Source organism: Anoplophora glabripennis, unplaced genomic scaffold (assembly GCF_000390285.2).
Source record: "Anoplophora glabripennis isolate ALB-LARVAE unplaced genomic scaffold, Agla_2.0 scaffold59, whole genome shotgun sequence".
Lineage (NCBI taxonomy): Eukaryota > Metazoa > Arthropoda > Insecta > Coleoptera > Cerambycidae > Anoplophora > Anoplophora glabripennis.
The window spans coordinates 573,324-583,546 of NW_019425991.1; the positions used below are offsets into that span (position 1 = coordinate 573,324).

At 37.6% G+C, this 10,223-nt stretch overlaps 1 protein-coding gene across 1 annotated transcript in view; it reads left to right on the forward strand.

Moving 5' to 3' along the window:
* Positions 1-8,971: 8,971 nt before the first annotated feature.
* LOC108906826 (rho GTPase-activating protein 29-like) overlaps positions 8,972-10,223 on the forward strand; it is a 27,292-nt gene continuing 26,040 nt past the window's right edge. Inside the window, exon 1 of the mRNA XM_018710235.2 lies at positions 8,972-9,438. Coding sequence (XP_018565751.1) covers positions 9,076-9,438 — 363 coding nt within the window. The 5' untranslated portion in view covers positions 8,972-9,075. The remainder of the gene's footprint in view (positions 9,439-10,223) is intronic.

Genomic DNA, 10,223 nt, shown 5'->3' on the forward strand with positions numbered 1-10,223 from the left:
TGACGCAATCCCTCCCCACATATTTGCGATTTTGCGATATTGATAACTGAAATGCAGAAAGAATGGTGTAGTTTCTTTCAATCGTAAATAACGAGTGTTCAAATAAAAACGTGGTCAAGTTGGTTCTGAAAATTTGGACGTAGGGCGTAGCGTATAGCAAATGAACTTAAACGTCATCTGTCAAAGCGCTATATCGCCGCTATCAATTTGAATATTTTCGTTTTAAAAAGCGTTTAAAATGGTGTTTTCTCAAGAACAAAAAGTGTTTATCATAGAGTCCTACTTTAGAAATGGACGCAAGATTGATGGAATATGGAAGTATTCTATTGAGGAATGTTTCATAGAATTTCAAAATCAATTTCCCGGCGTTGTTGAGTACAAAATTTTTCAAAGTGCAGTTCAGCGTTGTGTTAATGTTTTTCGTGAAACGGGCAGTGTAACAAGAAAAGAAGGAAGCGGCCGACCTAAAAAGCGGACTGAAGAATTAAAAGAAAATGTCCAACAAATAATGGAAAATGCGCCAAGAACTTCTGTACGTGTTTTATCACAAATGGTGGGAGTATCAGTCGGTACCTGCCACACAGTGTTAAAAAAAGATTTGCGTTTGTTCTCCTATCGTTTAACTTGTCAGCAAGAACTTCATGAAGTTGATTTTCCGCGACGGGCTGTATTTTGTGAATGGTTTTTAAACAACTACGGTGAACTTCATAATATCACCTTTTTTTCTGATGAAGCCTGGTTTCATTTAAGTGGTTACGTAAACTCACAGAATATGAGAATGTGGTCTTCTGAAAAACCAGATAACTTTTTTGTCGAGGGCCCTCTACACGCTCAAAAAATTGGAGTTTGGTGTGCTCTCAATCGAAGGAGGATTTATGGACCTATTTTTTTTAATGGTACTCTTACTGCGCAAAGGTATAGAGAAGAAATTATCGCTCCTTTTGTTAACCAGCTGGAAGAAAACGAAATTACAAACTTTTACTTTCAACAAGATGGCGCAAGGGCACATACGGCAGGCGAGACGATGAATATGTTGAGGGAAGTTTTCCAAAATCGACTAATAAGTCTCAATGCTGAACATGAATTTCCACCGAGGTCATGTGATATTACGCCGTGTGATTTCTTTTTGTGGCCTTACCTTAAAAACACTATTTTTGAACTGCCTATTCCTGATTTAAACCATCTGCAGGCTCGACTTATAGACAAGATTCGTGAAATTAACAATACCCCGAGCATCTTAGAAAATGTCTTTAATTCTTTGAGGAACAGGTGTGAAAAGTGCTTGGAACAAGGAGGGGGACACTTTCAGCAGCTGCTTTAATTTATTGTTATAACAAGGAGGGGGACACTTTCCGCAGCTCCTTTAATTGTTTGTTATTGTTATCACGATTATTCTTTAAAATAAAGTTATATAGTCATTAACGTTATTGAAACTGACAGCTGCTATACAGCTCGTTGAGAAATGAGGTTAAGTTGGTCGCTATAAGCTACTCCCTACGTCCAATGTGTCAGAGCCAACTTCGACCACGTTTTTATTTGAACGCTCGTTAGAATAGAAATGTTCATTTCTTAAAAAAATATTGTTTGCTGGTGTGGTGATATAGAATAGGTTTTCGAATATTAAAATATAAATACAGGGTGAGTCGGAAGGATCGCCCCAAACTGCAGGAATGGATTCTATACGTCGAAAATAAGAAAAAACTCAAACGTTATGCGATTTTCATTTGTTCATTTTCGGACTTGGATAAACTTTTTTGCTTATTTTTACGTGAACAATGTTTCCTGTACAAGGAATCTCCAAAAAATGCTTTCCAACTAAAAAAGAACAAACTAAATGCAATGCAATGCTATTTGCCAATATACCACGTGGCCCAAAGAACCCCCATAAAAACGTCGCTATCTCGTATCGTTACTAATTGTTTATTTTTTTTTTAATTTGAAAAGATAAGGCACAAGTGATACATAGAAAAGCGCTGTACGGGTTGAAATCATTTTAAATTTGTCATACGCCACGAGATATTTGTGACTTTTCAAGGACACCAACGAAAGATAGATAAAACGCGAATGAATCATCATTCAAAAATGTATTACGCGGTATCTAGGCACCTCTGTACGCATTTCCTAGACCAGACAGGTAAAGAGGAAAGAGCGGTGATCGATGTATATTTCACAATCACCTCTTGCCGTAAAAAAGCGAAGCCGATCCGAGAAATTCATTTTTTTTTATTTGTATTGTTTAGTTCCCCGACTGACATCTTTTATATCGGAGTTTTATCTCCTGTAATTCACGTTATCGGACTCTTATCAGTCGGATTGAATGCGAACGACTAGTAGATAAGCTGAGGCGGCCATGTCACAATAAACTGGCAAAAAAAGAATGAACTTCTTTCGTCCCACGGGCACCCTGGACGTGGCGGGCGCCAAACTGGAACCCTCCAAGGTGGAGGTGACCGAGACCAAGTCGATACACAGCTCGGAAGACGAATTGGACGTGAAAGGGACCAAGCTTGCCAGTCCGCCGAGACGTCAGAAGACCAGGGGGCTGGCAAACAGGAAGCACAACAAAGACTTCAAGTCGGTGTGGTACGACGAAGCGGTGGAAGATGCTGTTCCCGCTGGGAGTGCCCCGCTGAAGAAGGCCACTAGCCTGGACAACCTCCTGGACGTCGGTATCAACCGGTTCAAGTCCAGGAATTTGGTGACCAAGAACATGATATCCTCGCCGATTTATTCGAGGAAAATCGTAGGCGATTGGACGGACGAGCGGGAGGTAGAGAGTGACTGTGTGGGGGTGGACGGCGTGAAGAGAAAATTAAGCGGACCTGTGGAGGCCGCTTTAGTGGCCGTGGAATATTTCTCAAAAATGAAAGGGGGGAGTGCAGTTTCCTCGAGTGATATTACGGGAAAAAGTGACAGTAGTGAATCATCAAACGTGGATAAGCTGGGATCTAACGAAACCAAGAAGGAAGAACACATCGCTTCAGTAACATCTGCAGGACCTAAATTAGGGACGGAGCACCCTGCTTTAGAGGTAACCGCTGAAATCTCTGTGAAGAAAGAAGGAACTATTGTGAGTGAACCGAACATTATTGTGACCGAAGGCCAAGACGACGTAAAAGCACAAGAAACCACAACTGAGAATCATCCCTGCCCTACCTCATTGGAAATTACTGGCGAAACTGAAAAAAAGGTACATGAAGAACAGGTGACATCTGCTATCCGACCTGACATCGTCACAAAAGCCCTCAAAGAAGAACTAGAAATAGACGAGGTGAATGAAATTTTAAGCTCTGTGGATGTGGAACAAAGAGAAAAACCAACAAAAGCACGAGCCATGTCTCAACCTAACATTCCAACTAATTATAATACAGACGTAAGCGCAGGAAGTGAAATGGACACGAAAGACGTGGTTGACGCGCCACAAACTATAGTTTTGCGTAAACCCAGTATCCCTAAAACGCGCCCCAGCAGGTCCGTAGAGTTGAAAACTTTCGGTCAAACACCTTCCACCGACGTCGTACAACTAAAAACTTTCAATAAAACACCAACAGACGCGCGGTTAAAAACTTTCAATCAGACACCTTCAACTGATGTGCAGTTGAAAACGTCCAGCCAAACACCATCGACGGAGGTGGTGCAGTTGAAAACTTTCAATCAAACAGCTTCATGTGACGTGCAGTTGAAAACTTTCAATCAGACACCTTCAACTGATGTGCAGTTGAAAACGTCCAGCCAAACCATCGACGGAGGTGGTGCAGTTGAAAACTTTCAATCAAACAGCTTCATGTGACGTGCAGTTGAAAACGTCCAGCCAAACACCATCGACGGAGGTCGTGCAGTTGAAAACTTTCAGTCAAACAGCTTCATGTGACGTGCACTTGACAACTTTCAGTCAAACACCTTTAACGAATACGGCGCAGTTAAAAACTATCAGTGAAACACCTTCGACCGAGGTACAGTTGAAAACTTTCAGTCAAACACCTTCGACGGATGTCGTGCAGATGAATCCCATCAGTCAAACACCTTCATCTGACATGCAGTTGACAACTTTCAGTCAAACACCTTCGACGGATATCGTACAGTTGAAAACTTTCAGTCAGACACCTTTGACGGATGACAAGCAAGTAAAAACTTTCAGTCAAACACCTTCCGCTGACGTACAAGCAAAAACTCCCTGTCAAACACCATCCACGGATGTCGCGCAGTTAAAAACTTTCAATCAAACTCCTACTGACGTGCAGCTAAAAACTTTCAATCATACACCTTCTACTGACGTGCAGCTAAAAACTTTCAATCAAACACCTTCTACTGACGTGCAGCTAAAAACTATTAATCAAACACCTTCCACTGACGTAGTCAAGATTAAAACTTTCAATCAAGCACCACCGAGTGTCGCCGGTAGTTCGAGAAACGCGCTTGGAAAAGATTTCCATTACAAGAGACATGGAATGTCGGAAGGCAAGGGGAGGTTTAAGAAGATCGATAAAATCGACATTTCTGCACCTATGCTGCCGAAGATGAACCTGGAAGGCGGTAACGAGGTGTATTTAGCCGATTTGAACACCGAGGACGTTACAAATTTACTCAGGCAGAAGTCCAAGTCAACGAATGTAAGTTTCGAATGTATTTTCATTTTACTTAAGTTATAGTAGTGTGGCGCAAGTATGAATGTAAATAAGCAATATCTATACACGAGAATTTTCCAGTTCTCCATGTTGATAAAGAAAAATGTTGCCCCACTCGTTCCCCCCTTTGCATTAATATAAGCGGCACGTTCGTCATACCTATTAAGCCTTTTTAGTAGTTCGGGAAGTACGTAATTATGCTATCGCCAATTAAACTGGAATTAACGTTATTATGAGTGTGCAACGTCGCCAGTGGCGTAGCTACGGGATGTTGAGAACGAACAATGCTTTTGTCGGTAGAAAAACAAAACCAAGAATTGGATTAGAGGCGTGACTTACTCGATTCGCTAGTCGATAGTTTCTCACTCAATCAGTTCAAAAATATTTTAGAGGTCGCACAAAATTTTTAAATACCTATTCCAAATTCGTCAAAAATAGATTTTTTTGAAAAAAAATTTTTCTCGTTATTTTATCATTTTCTAGGTTGAAAAAAAATCTCGATTTTGAAAATTTCAAATCGATATTTTAATTTCTAAAGGTCACTCATATTTATTTTAACTTTCAAAGTAGTGTTTCGAGCGACCCCTAAAAATAAATGTGAACGAACTAATAATTTTTTTTTATTGAATTTGTTGAACAAATTAATAGAAATAAATCACGACACTTAAATTTTAAAAAATTAAAAAATTATAAATATTTGATACTCACAGTGCGGTAGTGTATCGTAATTTATTTCTATTCTTTTCTTCATCAAATTCAATAAAAAAAAATTATTAGTTCGTTCATATTTATTTTTGGAGGTCGCTCGAAAACATATAAGTTAAAATAATTATGAGTGACCTTTAGAAATTAAAATATCGATTTGAAATTTTCAGAATCGACATTTTTTTCAACCTGGAAAATGATAAAATAATTAGAAAAAAATTTAAAAAAAAATCTATTTTTGACGATTTTCGAAATTTTTAAAAATCTTGAGCGACTTCTAAAAAAATTTTTTCTGAACTGATTATTTGAGGGGGCTCTGAAAACATGATAAACTAACATATTTTCACAAGAGACACGAAAAAAAAAAATCGTTTTTTTTTGGGCCACCCTAATATTGGTATATCTTTTTACAGCCCAAAAACTGATGTACCAGTGCATTTTTTTAGTAAAACGCTGAAATAGGGTGTGGAGATAAGGTAAATCTTTATAATGAAAAGCAATAATTTGTAAATGCTTTGAGGAAACATTTCAAAAAATATATTTTTAGCATTGGAAAGAAATATTTACAAATTAAATCCACATCCACTCCTAAGAGAGGGTTAATTTCACGACTAAGATCAAATAACGAATGTTAATGCAACACAATGTGAAAACCATAGCCTTGTATTTTACACAACCATATATACAGGGTGTTTTCAAAAAATGCACAAATTATACCGGTGAATCTACAGCTAAAAAGCACGCGTTTTGCATAAAAATGTTCAAAAAAATGTATAATAGGGGGTTAGAGGGGGTTGAAATAAGCAAATAAGCATTACCTATTATTCTTTACTATAACTTTTTTGTTTGGCCAAAATTGAATATTCAAAAAATACATATCAGATAGTCTGGTTTATTTTAAAGCTTTTACATCTCTCACTTTTTTGCTTTAAAACTAACAGTTTATTAAAAAAAAATAAAAGTTAGGAAGAATTATGGCAAATAATTTTACTAATGATGAACATGTTGATATGTTGCAAGTAATGTCGGAAAAACTGTGCCGCAGCAAGGAAAATGTACCACTAGTCACAGAAATTAGCTCCAGAAGGTCGTAGAGCAACGTTTTTTTTTTTAAATTCGCGTAAAAATGCCAGTTATCGATTCCCGTAATTGACATTATCGAGAAATGAAAATCGATAAAAGATATTCAAGAAAAACGCGATCACAAAATTTTTACATTTTTTCAGTTATTTTTGGACACTTGAAATTAATAAAATCGTTATCACTTTTTTACCATGAAAGTACAGCTCTTAAGGCAAAAATATGAGGCCTGATTCGTTTCACTACGACTATTCGTCAAGCAAGAAAAGCCGATTTTCGAGATGACTTTTTTTCGAAAAATCGATATAACTCGAAAAATTTTTAATATTTTTCAATTTTAAAAAAGGCACTTTTATTTTGCTTACCGTGAGCTACATTAGCGAAAACCCGTTTTTTTTTTACTTTTATGACTTTTTTACAAAGGAAAAATATACTATCTTTCTTAGAATTTTTTTTTCCTATATCACCTTATTTTTTGTTTCCAGGTGGTATTTTTGGCAAATTTATTATCAAGTAGGCCGTGACAAATTGATTGGACTATTATTACTCGATGGTTTTTAAAGTTGCCAATTTTAATTTAACTTTAGTTTAATTAAAAAATTATTCAATCTAAAGAAATGTGTTATGAATATTTAAAAAAATTAGTCATTTGAGTAAAAATAGGCAAATGTAGAAAAATGAAAAACAAGCAATACAAATTCTATTTGCAGTGTGATGTCTCTTTCTAACTAAAGGGGTGTAGTTCGTCATCCCAGTTAGAATTTAGTTGAAACTACTTGAATGACCAAATTTATATTTTTAGCTCTAAACTCGTACTCATTTTATTAGTCCAGGGAATGAAGAGAAAAATAGGGTAAAACCTCCGAATATTTTCGGATAGATTCGATTTTTATGAAAATTTGGAATTAAAATTATTTCACCCTGGAGATGAAAAGTTATATACAGGGTGTTCCTAAATAAGTGTCGCAACGGAAAGTTTTTTGCCAATATCTTAGGAATCGTTTGAACTACAGGACTGAGCTTTTGTACACACATTACCACTATTAATAGCTACTTTTTCGCAACCTTCTCGAATTAATTGGACGTGCCAGTGGTGGAGATTTTAAGGTATTGTAAGGGTTCCCCCCCCCCTAAATTTTACGGCTACAGCTTTTCTACAGCTAAAAGTAGGTACTGTAAAATTGAATATTTTTTAACCCGTTATTTTTGAGATTTTTGAGGTTAAAGGGTTTGAAAAACATGACCTTCGCCCTCAACTGCAAACTTCTAGCAGCGACATCTCTGTTAATTTTTATCCTACACAAATAAAAAAAAACAAAATGTTTTGTGAAAAAAAATCTAAACCTTTGTACTCTTGGATATTTTTCGTATCTTTTTTATTTTTAAAGTTATTTTCAAAAATGTATTTTTTTTGGAATTAAAAAAAATTGTTTTCGATCAAAACGTAATATTTAAAAAAATATGCATTTGTATAATATATTATTAGCACATAAAAAATGTAAATCGTAGAAGAATTTTTTAGAATTTTTAATTTTAAATCTCGTGAATAATTCATTCATTTTTTGTAATGATTTTTTTTTCCGAAAAAGCGAATTAACAGTTTTATTTTGATCATATATCTGTTAATTTTTATGCTAATGATTTAAAGTCAAGTTAATTTTAAAGATTTTTTAAAGTACTTTAAAAAATGTTCTGTGCATTTTTCTTCAAAAATAGAATTTTTTTAGTTATTTTACGTTAAATACTTCCAATTTAGTGTCTGGTGGGCATGAAATTATCATCCATATAAATGAAAAAATGTCACTTTTTCTTTTTCTATAAGCCTCATTTTCTTCATGATCTTTTTTTTTTTTCATAAAATGTCTATTTTCCGAGTTATTCGAGAAAAACTACTGAAAAACGTCTTTTTTAATAAAAAATGTACATTTTCAATCACCAATAACTCAGAAAATACTGACTTATCGAAAAATGTTCAAATAATACTTTTTGTTTAAAATCGATTGCTTTATCGATTTTTGGGGTTATTTTAGCGTTTTACTAAAAAATGACCTAATAGATCGGTTTCTGGGCTGCGGATACGGATTCAGCATAAAAAAATACTCAAGATCTAAGTACTCGTGTCTCTGGTACAGAACTTTTTTTTGTGTTGCTGTGTTATCAACCACTTCGCATCTCAAATCTAATTTCAACGTGCTACAACTTAAGCAAACACCCAACGCTCCGCCTCTGTGCCCCCATGATTCGCGCGGCACGTTTCGACGTCCGAAAACAACACATACAGAGTGGCACCGCTTCTCCACGTCCTCCTCGTGCTCTAGAAAGCCGCCCCCGCGTTTCGCGACCATCCCGACGTCTCCTCACCACGCCGAGTACACACATGTGGTATTCTCTCGTCGAATTGACTCATTAAACCAATTAAATCGGATGCGGCTACGCCCCAATTGACTCTCATCCAGCGAACGGACGACAGGGACCCTTCCAGGCTTATCAATGAGCATTCGAAATCGAAACGCACAAACGCACGTCGTACGAAGAAAACGACGTGGCCTGGCAGTCGCGTTATCTCCGCCGTTCCGCTAAAACAGGGAAAAATCGCCTCGGTTATCACTAGGATGTGGCGAAATCCACTCGTATATCTCGGCGGGTGAGTCAACGGGCCGCAGAAATGGGCGACGGCAGCGTAGTCAGTTGGTTGAGGGCCTTGCGGCACGAGTTCGAGTACTACGAGCCCTACGGACGCGTCGCGCCGGATTTCCTCGACGCCGAGGTGGACATGGACGTTGCCGACCCCGTCTACGCCAACCTGTGGGAGTGCTCTTGCGCCGCGCCCGGAAATCTCGAGGTTAAGTTCGGGAGGGTGTGCCGGCTTAGCACGGTGCTGTGCGACGTAGTGGAGGAGTTCGAGGTGACGCCCGAGCTGTTCGAGAGGCTGAGCCTGGAGGTGGTGACGGCCGACGTGATGCTGTGGAAGAGCCAGATACGGTACAGCTGCTACGAGGAGGACCAGCAGGACATCCTCGAGAGTCAGGTAGCGTTGGGGGGTGGGGAGATCCGTACCGCGTGGCACGCCGAAATCGGACGATTTAGTGATAATAACAATAATAATACGCCGCCCCCTTTTCCTAACAAATTCTTGTTTCCGTTCTTCTACAGTCAAAAAACTTGTCTCTGTGCTAAGTTGCTTCGTTTAACCGCTAGATGGCATATCAAAGTTGATAAAGGTGTTTTTTTTTATCAAATAAATGCCAAACGCCTTGTACCTACGATTTTATTGAAATTTGCTATACTAATACGTCAATATACATAGATGTCACTTTATGACAATAAACGAAGTAATTGAAATAACGGAACAGAATGTTTGTAGAAACTTGCAATAGAAGGTTCCCTTATAAGAACTGTCCAATATGATCATTCTTGTCAGTGATGCAAAGTAAACCATTTTTTACTAACAGACCGATGTTTCCTGTTTTTATGTCGCGTTTGATTGACCCTGACCCACGAACCTTAGACTTAGTAGGAGATTACGTGTTTTGGTATTTTAAATTTGCCCCTCCTTGGATTCCGTGTCGACGGCGCCCATGTTAACTAGTTTACTGGCCGATGATTACGTTGTAGAAGAATTCTGTGCCCCAATATCTACAAACGTTTGAATATTGACTGTATTTCATCAAAATAAAGAATATTTAACTTAATTATCAAACCAAACATATGGCATGATCGTCAAACTTCCTGTTTGGCAGAAAATGACATCAGCCTGTTTATTTCTATCTGCGAGATGCCCTGGACAATAACGCAGATTTTCAGTTGTACAGG